A 14,702-nucleotide genomic window follows, 5' to 3' on the forward strand; every position below is an offset into this window, starting at 1 on the left:
CATCGACCTCTGCCTTAAATATACATAGAGACTTGGCCTCCACATCTGCTTGTGGCAAGAAATTCTAAAGATTCACCACTCTCTGGCTAAAGAAATTCCCCGTCATTTCTGTTCTAAAATGACACCCCTTTATTTTGAGGTGGTGTTCTCTGGTCTTAGACTCATCCACCACAGCAAGCATCCTCTCCAGATCCACTCTATCAAGGCCTTTCACCGTTCAGTAGGTTTCAATGAGGTCACCCCTCGTTCTTCTGAATTCTAGTGAATACAGACCCACAGCCATCAAACACACTTCAAATGACAAGCCATTCAATCCTGGATCCTCTACGAACCTCCTTTGAACCTTCTTGCAGTTTCAGCTCATTCTTTTTAAGATAATGGGCCCAAAAGTGAACACAATCTCTAAGTGAGGCCTCACCAGTGCTTCATAAAGTCTCAACTTTACATCCTAGCTTCTATATTCTAGTCCTCTTGAAATGAATGCTGACATCACATTTGCTTTCCTCACCACAAACTCAACATGAAAATTAACCTTTAGGGAATCCTGCATAAAAACTCCCAAGTCCCTTTCCACCTCAGTTTTTTTGTATTCTCTATCCCTTTTGAAAACAGTAAACCCTTTCATTTCTTCTACCAAAGTGCACGACCATACATTTCCCAACACTGTATTCCATCTGCCACTTCTTTGCTCATTCTCCTAATCACTCTCAGTCCTTCTATACCTCTCTACTTCCTCAAAACTACCTGTCCCCCCCAATTATCTTTGTATTGTCTGCAAACTTCGCAACAAAATCATCAATTCCATCATCCAAATCATTAATGTATAAAGTAAAAAAATTGGTCCCAACAGAGACCCTTGAGGGACACCACAAGTCACAGCCAGCCAAGCAAAAAAGGCTCCCTTTATTCCTACTCTTTGCCTCTTGCTAATCAACTACTGCTAATCCAGTATGCTAATCCATATTAGAATCTTCCCAGTAATACCATGGGCTCATAGCTTCTTAAGCAGCCTCATGTGTGGCAACTTGTCAAAGGCCTTCTCAAAATTCAACTACACAATATCAACTTTTTGTCTATCCTGCTTGTTAGCTCTTCAAAGAATTCCAACAGATTTGTCAAGCAAGATTTTCCCTTGAGGACACCATGCTGACTACTGCCTATTTTATCATGTACTCCCAAGTACCCTGATACCTCATCCTGAATAATTGACTCCACAACATCTTCACAAACATTGACGAACTTGTCTACAATTTCCTTTCTTTTGCCTCTCTCCTTTCTTGAAAAGTGGAGTGACATTTGTAATTTTCCAGTCTTCTGGCACCAATCCAGAATCTAGTGATTCTTGAAACATCATTACTGATGCATTCACAATCTCTTCAGCCACCGCTTTCAGAACCCTGGGGTGTACACCATTCGGTCCAGATGACTTATCTATCTTCAGACATTTCAGCTTCCCAAGAACTTTTTCCCTGGTTATGGTAACTTCACACACTTCATGACCCGATACCCGGAACTTCCACCATATTGCTAGTGTCTTCCACAGTAAAGACTGATGCAAAATACATATGCAGTTCGTCTACCATTTCATTGTTCCCCATTACTACCTCTCCAGCATTGTTTTCCAGTGCTCCGATATTCACTCTCGCCTCTCCTTTGCATTTTATGTATCTGAAGAAACCTTTGGTACCCTCTTTAATACAATTGGCCAGCTTACTTTTGTATTCCATCTTTACGTTCTTAATGACTTTTTTAGTTGTATTCTTTTGGTTTTTAAAAGCTTCCCAATCCTCTATCTTCCCACTAATTTCTGTTCTATTATATGCGCCCTCTTTGGCTTTTATGTTGGCTTTGACTTCTCTTGTTAGCCACAGTCGTGTCATCTTTAGAATACTTCTTCCTCTTTGAGAGAAAGATCCAGCATGGCCAACCTCCTCCTATAACTCAGACCTTCCAGCTCAGGTATTATATATGAAGCATGTACGTCAATAGCATAAAACTTTCTTTTAAATATAGAGTGATTCTGAAGTAAATCTTTTTAAAGTTTTCTTCTGGCTCCTCAAAATAAAAGCAGAATGTTATGCTTTGTGAGGCTGCACTGGTTAAGCAACATATACAACAAGAAGAATAATAAAACTGAACTAAAAACTAATACTAAAAAAGAAAGCCAAGGTTATGGTGAAGTAGTTTCTTGGACCAGAAAGATGGTTTCACTTGTTCTCAATTGGAATAATAAGAAATGTTAACTATTAAATAATCCAGATTACTAAACTGAAGGAGTAATATTGAAACCTAATGACATAGTTCTGAGTAGGTCACTCAATAAGATGGCACTGATGTCCAAAATAGAAGAATGTGAATTAATTTAAAGTTAAATTAATGTAAATAAATCTTTAAAGGAGAATGCTTCCTAGAATAGATACCTGGAATATAAGGCAAAACAAATCAAAGAATGCGAAAGAAGTCAATGTTGCACTTTCACAGTTCTTAAGCCACAGGACACATCATAAATAAATGGAAAAAATGGAACACAAATTAGTTAATGTCAATATCATCAGAAGTAAGATTAGGCTAATAGGTTAAGTTCCTAGTTTGCTATATCCTTTCACTTGTAAACAATGGGGTCAGACTTGACTTGCTCCAATCATCAGGAACCACTGCAGAATCTATCTAGCCACCCTTAAACATAAAAGATTCTGCAGATACTGGAAATCCAGAGAAACACACATAAAAATGTTGGAAGAATTTAGCAGGTCTGATTTGCTGCTCCACTACGAAGTCTCTTAAAGATGCATATACATTTTCTGTTTATTCTCTTAATATATGTTTATCATTTCCATAGATGCTGCCTGACCTGCTGAGTTCTTCCAACTTTTAGTGTGTGTAGCCATCCCCATGTATGTTCCATAGAAGGCAGAGGCTTGTTGGAGGCCGTTGACAAATGAAGGCAACAAGCAATTAGCAAAATGCTTCAATTCAGAGATGTTCAGCTGAAAGAGCCCACTACACTGTATCAGCCTATGAAGTATAATGTAACCAATTCGGTTCTATCTATGTCAAGCTTCAAATGGACTCCAGCTCTTGGGGGCACATTAGATTTAAAGGAGGCAGCAGATGACTTATTCACCAATTCTGAACTTTGAACAGAAAGACAAATCAGCTTCAGAAATTGGTAAGTTGTTTACAGTGGATGTTCTGACCAGCACCTCCTTTCCTCTATAGCAAACAAGTAGGAAAGTGTAACAATAACTACAAATTACACAAATGTGTGGAAGTACTATTAAACTATAAACCAGCATGTAAAATCAGTAATCTCTTATAAGAATGACTCTCAAAAAGATATTTACCAGATTAAAGTTTGTAAGATGAAACATACCTGTAAACGAAGCAAACCATCCCCAGCTTTAATGTTTACTAAATTAATGATGACAAAAGTCAGAAAAAGTTCAATTCTCTTCTGGCTGATCACTTTCATTCAAGGAAGAATAAAATCAAGGTGTTAAGAGTTATAGAGGGACGAGCCAAGTGTAAGTTGTCAGAAAGTACATTATAATGAATTTTTTTGGCTATTCTGATGGAAAGCTTTAATGCTGTAGCTAGCCTCATTTACTCTTCAGAATCAGGTCAATCGTGATCAGAAATGTTGCTATGTTGTGTGCCAAGATTTCTGGGAAAAAGGTCTTTATGTACAATATTATCACCAGTGGTCCTCAAGATCAGTGACAAATTAAAGGATGTTCACTTACTGCAAAACTTCATAAGATAATAGTACATTTGATCCCTGTCACATTCAAATAGTTTCTGGGTCATTTCCACCATGTTCTCAAGGGCTTCAACCTAAAAACAAAATTGAAAATTTTGCAAATGACACTTAATTTCTAAATGGATGCATCGTTTAAGATTTCCCAAATACAATAAAGAAAGCATCTTCTTAGAAAGGGACTGGTTACTATTTGGATGATATGCATGCAAAAAAAATGTTTCATTTGGTATCTCTCAACTTCCATTTCCCCCATGCCACCTCAATTTTCAACTGAAGTTTGATTAAGTGAAACCACACAGCTGACCTACCTGATTTGAAGCCATGCATTTCTCAGCAAACCACTGAAGTCTCCCTGGGCGTGCTCTCAGGCCAGGTGTCTGCAAGAAAAGGCAATAACAGCAAATCAAATTTAATATGTGCCCTCATATGATTCGTTTATCACTTGTATGAGGTGGCAATTCTGTGCTCAGGAATGTGATTAAAGGAAACTAATGATTTTACTGACAATTAGCAGGGGGCCAATCCTAATTCAAAACATGGCTGGAGTTTAGCTGCAAATGGAGTTTTAAAAATCAGATATTTTGCTGCCATATATCACCTATGCAGCTTCAGGATATTTAGTGGAGCTTTAGATGCTTAGTATATAATTTAATAGAAATCTTATGAATTCACATCATTTGACAAACAAGCCTGGGTGGTTTACAAATTATATTTCATATACTTCATTAAAAAAATTTTCAAATTAATTTAATTGTAATATTTGCAATCAGATTGCAGAAACGAGTTTTTACCAACAAAAGCTGTCAACAACTTCAGAAGTCCTACTTTGAAGGTGATAAAGTTGTTACCAATTTTACTGCAGTATTTAAAGTAGATTTACACAAAACTCATGGCATGACACTACATATTGCATCGATGAATCTTGAAAACCAAATGGAATTTGAGGTCAAGTACAGAACAAATATACATTTGATTACAACTTTCAATATCTTTGTCCATCCAAATGACACTGATCTCAACAATACACAAATCCACAACATGTAATACATTAAATCTCCTGTGTTTAGACTTGATTGATGTGCCTGTCATTTCAAGGACAGGGAAGCAATAAATGCAGATATCCTTCAGTTTCATCTGATACTGAGAACAGTTTTCACTTACCCTAAGTCTCAATCCTCAAAAGAACATCTAGGTCAGCTTAACCAAATCTCCTAACCTCAGTGCATGTTCTACATTTACAGCTTATTGCTCAGATACTAAGTAGTGCTTTACTAGCAAGTTATCTTATGAATTACAGAAAGTAGCAGTGACCTGAAACACAAAACATCCATTTCACACAATTTTGCCGTTTAAATGAGATCTACAGAGGGAAATTGTTTGACATTCTACATTAGTTCTTATGTACATTACTGAAATATCAATATGGCCTGAATTGAGGAATTCATCATGTTACTTCCATTTCACACCTCCACCTATTCACATCTTATACTTCAAAATCAAGTAGGGATGCATAACTAAAGCTTCCAGAGAAAAGTTAGTCATCATTAACACTGAATTGGACTATTTCCTTTAAGGACTTCCATAATTATTTTCGAATACAGTATAGCAAGCTGAAGTGAAACATGCAAGTTTTGGGACAGCTGAGTTCCTCCTGCATTTTGCGTGTTGCTTTTGATTTCCAACATCTACAAAATTTCTTCTGTTGACCAAAAATAAATGTTACTAAGATCATGATTAGATTAGATCAGCTTTGTCACAAGTACATTGAAACATGCAAAGAAATGCATCATTTGTGTCGATAACCAACACAGCCCAAAGTTGTGCTTGCAGTCATTCTCAAGTGGCACCATGCTTCTGATCCCTGCAAAGCATGTCCGCAACTTACTAACCAAAACCAATACATCTTTTGCAATGTGTGAGGAAAACAGAACATCCTGTAGGAATCTATGCGGTCACAGGGAGAACAGACAAACTCTTTACAGACAACGGCAGGAAATGGGCACCTCTCTTCCTATTGTTTGCCCTTGAAACTTTCACCATAACTGCTAGGCTACCATGCAGCCCACAAAACCTGAAATACTAAACTTGAATGTCAACTGCAGTTTTACTATACATCTGTTAAAGGACATTTCTGCTTGAATTGCGCACGTTCCGCTTGTGTACTTAGGTGAACAGTTGAAATAGTGTTTCTGAGATGAGGGAAACTCCTCCTCCCCACCACAGTAGCTTTTGAATGAAACATTCTTCTCTGAGTATAGGCACTTTTCAGTGATACTACGGAGATTCGTTTGATTCATTTAATTCCATACAAATGCAACACATTAAGCCTATAATTTTCCATGAATGTTGGTTATAGATTTCTCTGTATTTCAGAATCAAATCATATGTGGACTAATATATTCAAGCTGAAGTCAACTTGCTATCACTTGCAGCTGTTCAGATTTGAGGTTCATGAGCAAGTCCTCATCAGGAAACCAGAGGTGGAGAGGGTCAGCAACTTTAAATTCCTCAGTATTATCATTTCAGTGCCTGTCCTAGGCACAACACACAAATGCAAATACAAAGAAAGCACAGCAGCACGTCTACTTCCTAAGAAGTTTGCGAAGACTTGCAATAGCACCTAAAACTTTGACAAGCTTAGATGTGCGGTAGAGAGTATATTGACTGACTGCATCACTGCCTGGTATGGAAACACCAATGCCCTTGAATGGAAAATCCTACAAAAAGTAGTGGATATGACCCAATCCACCATGGATAAAGCACTCCCAAACATTGAGCACATCTACTCAGAGCGTTGTGGCAGGAAAGCAGTAACCATCATCAGGGACCCCACCATTCTGGCCATGCTCTCTTCTCGCTGCTGCCATCAGGAAGGTGGTACTGGGGCCTCAGGACTCATGCCCCCAGGTACAGTTATTACCCCTCATCCATCAGGCTGAGAGTCAGAGGGGATAACTTCATCTGCCCCATCACTGAACTGTTCCCACAACCTATGGACTCATTTTCAGGGATTATTCATCTCATATTCTCAATATTTTTTGCTTATTTATTTGTCATTATTTTTTTCTTTGGCTCAGTTTGTTTTCTTTTGCACATTGGCCGTTTGTCCACCCTGCTCAGTGCAGTCTTTCTTTGACTCTGTTATGGTTCTTGGACTTATTGACTATGCCCACAAGAAAATGAATCTCAGAAGTGTGTATGGTGACATCCAAAACCTTTGATAATAAATTTACTTTGAACTTTATTATCTTATGAGCTTGTCTTCGTCCTTGAAAAGGATCTCCTTCTCTCTCAAACTGCATTAAACATTATGTTGCCAAAAGTATTCCCTTTGCTGGATTTCCAAAATAATGGTATCAACATGCAAAAGGTAGTCACCACATGAAATAACTGATGAAACCAAATTCTTCTAATACTACTTTGTTAGTTTCATTGGCTCTGGAGTTAATAACTAATCATGACCATAATTCACTAATTAGTCTGTTATAGGCAGAAACCTTCATAATGCCTTTCAGGTGTGCCAAACAATAAACTGACCTAGAATGATCTGAAACCTCAGAAAAGGTAGCTAAAGGCTTAATCAGAACTGTGAGTTTTACTGAGCATCTTAAAGAAACATTTACAGAGAATTCAAGAGTTAAGTGCCAAGTCACTATGGTCTAAATATAAGATTAGAGGGCTGGAGCAAACTGTAGTTCAAAATATGATGCATTCTTCACAAGAGGTCAGTGTGGTAAATAGAATGCTGATGAATAGAAAGGAATTGGCAAGAATTGGACATCGGAGCAAAACTTTGAATAAAACAAGTTTTTGTAGAATAGAAAATGAAAGGACAGCTAGGAATTAAAAGATGAATAGTCAAGTTTGGAAGTAGTAAAAACATGCTTGATGGATCAGTAGCTGGGCTGAGGAAGCGGCGGAGAGATGCAAGAAGCTTTAGTGACAGGAATTTGTAGTCAGAAGATCCTCTCCAATGCTTGGTTAAGCAATTCTAATTTGGATTCCAACAGTAGGTTCAAAAATAGAATATGGGTTGGGGAAACAAATGATTGTGCACTTCCCAATATTTTTACAACAGATTAAGAGGCAATAAAATCCTCAGATCAGGAGCTTTGTGAACCACAAATCTAAAGTGAACCATCTCTCCCCAGAACCACAGTTGTCTTATGTCTGAGATTCCTCAAACTCTTTCCCAAAGTACTATATCTTGAAATAAATCTAATTTATATTTGAAATGAATCTTATCCAGTTTTATCTCACCTCTAAGAAAACCATTAAGCATACAGATCACCTATGTTAACATGTTAGCTTAATTCGTCAAATAGACCCCATGACTTTCTCATGGCTTTGCAGGGAGAGGGGTGCTCCATGAAAAGAAAAATAAAGTAAGTATATACAACTGGAATAAGAACAAAATTAGTTCCAGCATTATTATAATGTTGAATAAAACAATAACCTAGCCATTCATGCCACTGTTACTTTATCCAGCAGTAGCAAATACTGTTCTCTAAACTGTACACAAAAAATAATGACATAGCCAACTTTTTCCATAAACTCTACTGACTCCTCTATTTCCAGGATCTTTTTTTGAAATACAAGACAATGCCCCTGTTTATTTTAACTTAAAGTTATTATGGAAATTTGCACATTTAATTTATAATTAGTATCAATATAACTCGTAAAAAAAATTGGACAAAATGGAATATTTGCATACTTATATAAAAAGGCATAAAAAATTTTATGTTTATGCAGAAATTTTAAGAGAAATTTGATAAAAATTAACCACTCAAAATAAAGAGTAACAAATGACACGGAAGATCGACAATACCAACCTATTCTGCATAAATAGGCTCAAGATTACAATGATGGCAGTGTTGTCTTCTACATTTTGACCACTCTGTTGCCTACCACTGTATTTTGCAGTATTGCTATTTAATTTACTTATTACCTTGAAGCTGAAACACTGAAACAGAGTTGGTTGCAAGATGAATAAGGAAACTCTACAATCAGAGTGCTTGTTGCTGCAGCTCCATGGTACTTTTCACACTGAATCTCCGAGGTACTCTTCACACTGAATCTCCGTGGTACTCTTCATACTGAGCATCCGTGGTACTCTTCACACTGAGTCTCCATGGTACTCTTCACACTGAGTCTCCATGGTACTCTTCACACTGAATCTCCGTGGTACTCTTCACACTGAATCTCCGTGGTACTCTTCACACTGAGTCTCCATGGTACTCTTCACACTGAATCTCCATGGTACTCTTCACACTGAATCTCCGTGGTACTCTTCACACTGAGTCTCCATGGTACTCTTCATACTGAGTCTCCGTGGTACTTTTCACACTGAATCTTCATGGTACTCTTCACACTGAGTCTCCGTGGTACTTTTCACACTGAATCTTCATGGTACTCTGCACAATGAATCTCCGTGGTACTCTTCATACTGAGTCTCCGTGGTACTCTTCACACTGAGTCTCCATGGTACTCTTCACACTGAGTCTCCATGGTACTCTTCACACTGAATCTCCGTGGTACTCTTCATACTGAGTCTCCGTGGTACTTTTCACACTGAATCTTCATGGTACTCTTCACACTGAGTCTCCGTGGTACTTTTCACACTGAATCTTCATGGTACTCTGCACAATGAATCTCCGTGGTACTCTTCACACTGAGTCTCCGTGGTACTCTTCACACTGAATCTCCGTGGTACTCTTCACACTGAGTCTCCGTGGTACTCTTCATACTGAGTCTCCGTGGTACTTTTCACACTGAATCTTCATGGTACTCTGCACAATGAATCTCCGTGGTACTCTTCACACTGTCTCCATGGTACTTTTCACACTGAATCTTCATGGTACTCTGCACAATGAATCTCCATGGTACTCTTCATACTGAGTCTCCGTGGTACTCTTCACACTGAGTCTCCGTGGTACTCTTCACACTGAATCTCCATGGTACTCTTCACACTGAATCTCCGTGGTACTCTTCACACTGAATCTCCGTGGTACTCTTCACACTGAATCTCCATGGTACTCTTCACACTGAGTCTCCGTGGTACTCTTCACACTGAGTCTCCGTGGTACTCTTCACACTGAATCTCCATGGTACTCTTCACACTGAATCTCCATGGTACTCTTCACACTGAATCTCCGTGGTACTCTTCACACTGAATCTCCGTGGTACTCTTCACACTGAGTCTCCGTGGTACTCTTCACACTGAGTCTCTGTGGTACTCTTCACACTGAGTGTCCATGGTACTTTTCACACTGAGTGTCCATGGTACTTTTCACACTGAATCTTCGTGGTACTCTGCACAATGAATCTCCGTGGTACTCTTCATACTGAGCATCCGTGGTACTCTTCACACTGAGTCTCCATGGTACTCTTCACACTGAATCTCCATGGTACTCTTCACACTGAATCTCCGTGGTACTCTTCACACTGAATCTCCGTGGTACTCTTCACACTGAGTCTCCATGGTACTCTTCATACTGAGTCTCCGTGGTACTTTTCACACTGAATCTTCATGGTACTCTTCACACTGAGTCTCCGTGGTACTTTTCACACTGAATCTTCATGGTACTCTGCACAATGAATCTCCGTGGTACTCTTCATACTGAGTCTCCGTGGTACTCCTCATACTGAGTCTCAGTGGTACTCTTCACACTGAATCTCCGTGGTACTCTTCACACTGAGTCTCCGTGGTACTCTTCATACTGAGTCTCCATGGTACTTTTCACACTGAATCTTCATGGTACTCTTCATACTGAGTCTCCATGGTACTTTTCACACTGAATCTTCATGGTACTCTTCACAATGAGTCTCCGTGGTACTTTTCACACTGAATCTCCAGAAGCCTTTGTTGAACACAGTCTGAACTATAACATGCTGACCTTGTCAAAGGTTTTGCCAGAGAGTTCTGTCTTGAGCCACATGTATACTAATAGGTGACACTGGTGCTGGCCCAACTGGAAACAACACTTGGCGATGCATTTTAATCAACAGTCATCAGTGACAACCGCACCTTTCAGATGCATGAACCTTCCTTTTCCAACTCAACTTTATTTTTTCAGACACAACCTGCCATGGAAGGAAGTGATATTCTTTTGTCTATCAACATTACCTCAATTTTTCCAATCTAGTTCACAACATTTTGTGCACAGTCTCCCATGCAAAAACCAAGTGTATTCAGCCTACATGGCAACTCAGAGTGCCATGTTGTCTGCCACATTTATTCTCCATTCCATTTTTTAAAAATTCTACCTTTTGCCTCTAGTTCTGTTACAGGCCCCCAATACAAGCTTGAGGTAGGACCCCTTCAGCCTGGAAGCATTGCACCCTTCCAGACTTGATTGTCAGTTTAGCAACTTCAGATAACTTACATTTTATCCATAATAGCAATGGCCATTTCTGAAGCTATCCAATCATCTGTGATGCAGGCTGGTTTTCGACCTCCACTGGCACAGCATGACCTGAGGAGCATGTCCCAACTTCTATATTCCTGCATGTTCTTTTTAACAGCCTTCAATTCACTTCTCTTCCTCAAACTTCCCCACATAAACATATCAACCAGGTGACCTGTCACAGATATTCCCTTTGTCCTATCTACTCAACAGTTGCCCACCCAATATTCTCTCCAGTATGAAAGCAGTTTGTTTTCCTTTCCCCATTCTGACAAGGGTGCACAGTCTTTAAATTAGAGCTGTTCTATTTTCCATACATGGGGCAATAGAAACCTTTCATCCAGAGGATTCTGGATTAACTGTAACTTCAAGACTAAGATAAATTGATTTTTGTCAGTTAAGGGTAACAAGAAATATAGAACGAAAGTGGACAAAGTGGAAGAAAAGGTACGGAGTTTTGAATCAAATCACAACTTTGAGGGGCCAAATAGCCAAAACCTATCCCTCTTTTCATAAAAATGCTACCAGGACTGTATCAATGTATTATTAAAAACAGACAATGCCTCCACATTTTATCGATTTCCACAATGATTAAAAAATTAAACAGGACAATCCTTCAGAAATTATGCACCTACAATGTCCTATTAAATCATAAAAGCTATTAATGTCATCAGTCCCAAGAAAAGCAAATGTAAGAGCTAGGGAAGATTTTTTTTTCTCCAAAATATCCCTTTATATTGCTATGAAAGATTTTAATCAAGACTAGAAACAGTATGCAAAATTTAGTTGAGTGATCAGTCACCTTTGGCTGATCATAAGCTGCTTAAGGAATTACAGGAAAGTAAAGTTGAATTTAATATGATGCTGCATCAGACTGGCTGATTATTTGCTGCTAGACATGCCCTGCAGTAAATCTGACCAGATTCACCCTCTGTCTGCAGCAAATTAAATTCCACTGCTTTTAAGCACAACAAAAGAATTGATCAGTAAAGGGGATTAAGAACTTTATACACCCAGGACTGGAGGTTTAAATTATTTTTTTCCACAATTGCAGGTTTAATATGCAAGCATAATATTTAGTAAAAAGAAGCAACTCAATCAAGTGGAGCTAGAAAAAAATATTTAAATTTGAATAACATCTAACAGAAACAATGGCTATAATTCTTTCTACAACACTATGTCGACATCAAAAAAGAAATTCTACACTTATCACCACTAATAAGGTTAACATTATTCAATTTGTAGACTAAATTGCATCAGTCAGAATTAGACTAATACTCATTTTGGGTGCAGCATATTAATTGACGTTCATTGTTCCAACTAAAATGGCTGTGTGAACAGCATAATAGGATGAAGTCCCACCTCGATAATTTTTCTGGCCTCTTTGTATTTCCCAGTATGAAGAAAAGCGAAAAAGAGGTCGTATAACATTGTCATTTCACCGCGTTCTTGGTTCACAAAATCCATAGCTGTGTGCACAGAAAAATTTAAATACTGTAACAATAGTTAAAATTAAAATTACATTTTCTCTTCAAAAATATCAGCAAGGTATCAGAATTTTCTGTTAAAATTCATGTTTCCACATTTCTGAGGAAGATGGAAATAATTAATTTACATATCATACATATAAAATAATAATAAAGATTTTTGCACAGGAGCTGGAGGCAGCTTTAAAAAATAGCTTGTCTTAACAAGCTAAGTTACTTTTGATTAATCATCTTTGCCTCCTTTGACGTAGAAAATCCAGTTACCACTGAATCCATTCATACAATTTTGCAAGACCTTCCCAGTTACCCTTTCCATGCAATCAAAACACAAGATAGCCTAAAAATGGACTACAATACATCCAAGTGTTTCAAAAAATAATCCATATTTTCAATAAATAGCGCTATATAAATGTCTCATTTACTCCCTTACTCCCTAAATTTAAAGCCTTATATTGGAGTGAAGTGCTAGAATTAATTCTCAACTTCCATCATTTTGAAAACTCCTTTCCAACACCAAATCTAACATGCTTAGATGCTCCCCAAAGTTAAGGTAATTGAAATGTGGGTTACCAAGTAAATAGTGACATACCTAGTTAATGTTATAAATGCATTTATTATGAATAGCAATGGTTTGCACCCAAAATATTAAACTTTTCCCCCAGTGTAACTGATTGCATTTCAAACTATCATAATATCAAAATCGCACAAGCTACATGCAATTAAACCACTTTTTCCTATGTTAATGATCAACAGAATGCACTTGAAACATTTTATTCCCCAAATTCTAAGAATGCTTTTACCCAAGTTCCCTGAAAAGACATAAAATACAAGTTACAATTTGCATATATTGCCTTTCAGAGGGTTAAAGTACTTAATTATCAGTACTTTAATTAGTCATTCTTAAAAAGTAACCTTGTCTATATATGATACATTATATCATGTTTTATATAACTATAATTTCACAGAATAACACTTTCACCCTATCTTCCAAATCTAACCCTCTGTAGTGAATCGAGTCATATGATCAATCAAAACCCTGTTTATCTTGGAGAGTATTGCACAGATAGATGTTAAAAAGACTGTAATTTGAGCATTGGTATTCTAAATTATTTGAGTTAGTTGGAAGAGCATTTGGTTGAAACAGAAAACATTTGCAGATAGGCCTTTACAGAATCCCTTTCTTAGTTACCTTTTTGCAAGAGATCCGTGTCACCCTGCTCAACCAATCTGCACAGAACATCATGGAGCCTTGGCATATGGTTGTACTTCTTGTAACAATCAACAACTGCATCTAGCGCTGCGGGTAAATTCCCGCTGAAAAAGAAACGAGAAAGTTTCAGTTATATCATATAGCAACATTTCTTCAAAGGCATGAATCAAAATAATAGTAATCTGGCTAAATAAGCCTACTCAAGATAAATTGCTAAGAAGGCAATCTTTCCTTAAGAAATTGCTCCCATATCTGTTACATTATTCCTCAGATTTTCCAATTCACAAATGCCCCTCTTATTACCAAGATACACTGCCAATATGCTTAAATTGACACTATCCCCTTTTTTTTGGATCAGAAAGTCTTAAAATCATCAATATTTATCATAATAATCCTCCTTCTTGTACAAGAAACCCAGCATGATTACCTCCATTGAGAGAACAAAAGGCAGAGAAGCTGTGCAATGAAAATCACTACCACTATTCTCACTGGATTGTATTCTAACTTATCTATTTTTTTTAGTGCAGACCCATCTCAGTGCCAAAAGAATCCACTGTAGGAATGGTACTACTTCACTATGTAATGTACAAGATTTTCCAGTTTTTAAATCAGCTTTTGTTTTTGCAGAGGATATTAAAAAGAGCCACGATGTAAACAAGAAGTAGTTTAAGTCTGGAATGCATTGCGGGGGGTAGTGGTAAGAGCAGAATCAACTGTAGCTTTCGGAAGGGAGCCAAAGGAAATAAACTGAAGTTATAAGAGGAAAAAGAAGTGGATCTGTCTGGATTGCTATGACAGTCTCAGTGAGTACTATGTTCCACTGAAGAACGAGTTCAGTT

The 14,702-nt window shown here is 37.7% G+C and overlaps 1 protein-coding gene across 2 annotated transcripts in view; it reads right to left on the reverse strand.

The window, feature by feature from the left end:
* lrpprc (leucine-rich pentatricopeptide repeat containing) overlaps nucleotides 1–14,702 on the reverse strand; it is a 135,607-nt gene that overhangs the window by 33,658 nt on the left and 87,247 nt on the right. For both annotated transcript variants that reach the window (XM_059985716.1, XM_059985717.1), the window contains exons 24-27: nucleotides 13,843–13,967; nucleotides 12,529–12,635; nucleotides 4,069–4,137; nucleotides 3,744–3,834 (exon numbers count right to left, since the gene is read on the reverse strand). In XM_059985716.1, the coding sequence (XP_059841699.1) occupies nucleotides 3,744–3,834; nucleotides 4,069–4,137; nucleotides 12,529–12,635; nucleotides 13,843–13,967 (392 nt within the window). The remainder of the gene's footprint in view (nucleotides 1–3,743; nucleotides 3,835–4,068; nucleotides 4,138–12,528; nucleotides 12,636–13,842; nucleotides 13,968–14,702) is intronic.

This window comes from Hypanus sabinus, chromosome 12 (genome assembly GCF_030144855.1).
Source record: "Hypanus sabinus isolate sHypSab1 chromosome 12, sHypSab1.hap1, whole genome shotgun sequence".
Taxonomy (NCBI): domain Eukaryota; kingdom Metazoa; phylum Chordata; class Chondrichthyes; order Myliobatiformes; family Dasyatidae; genus Hypanus; species Hypanus sabinus.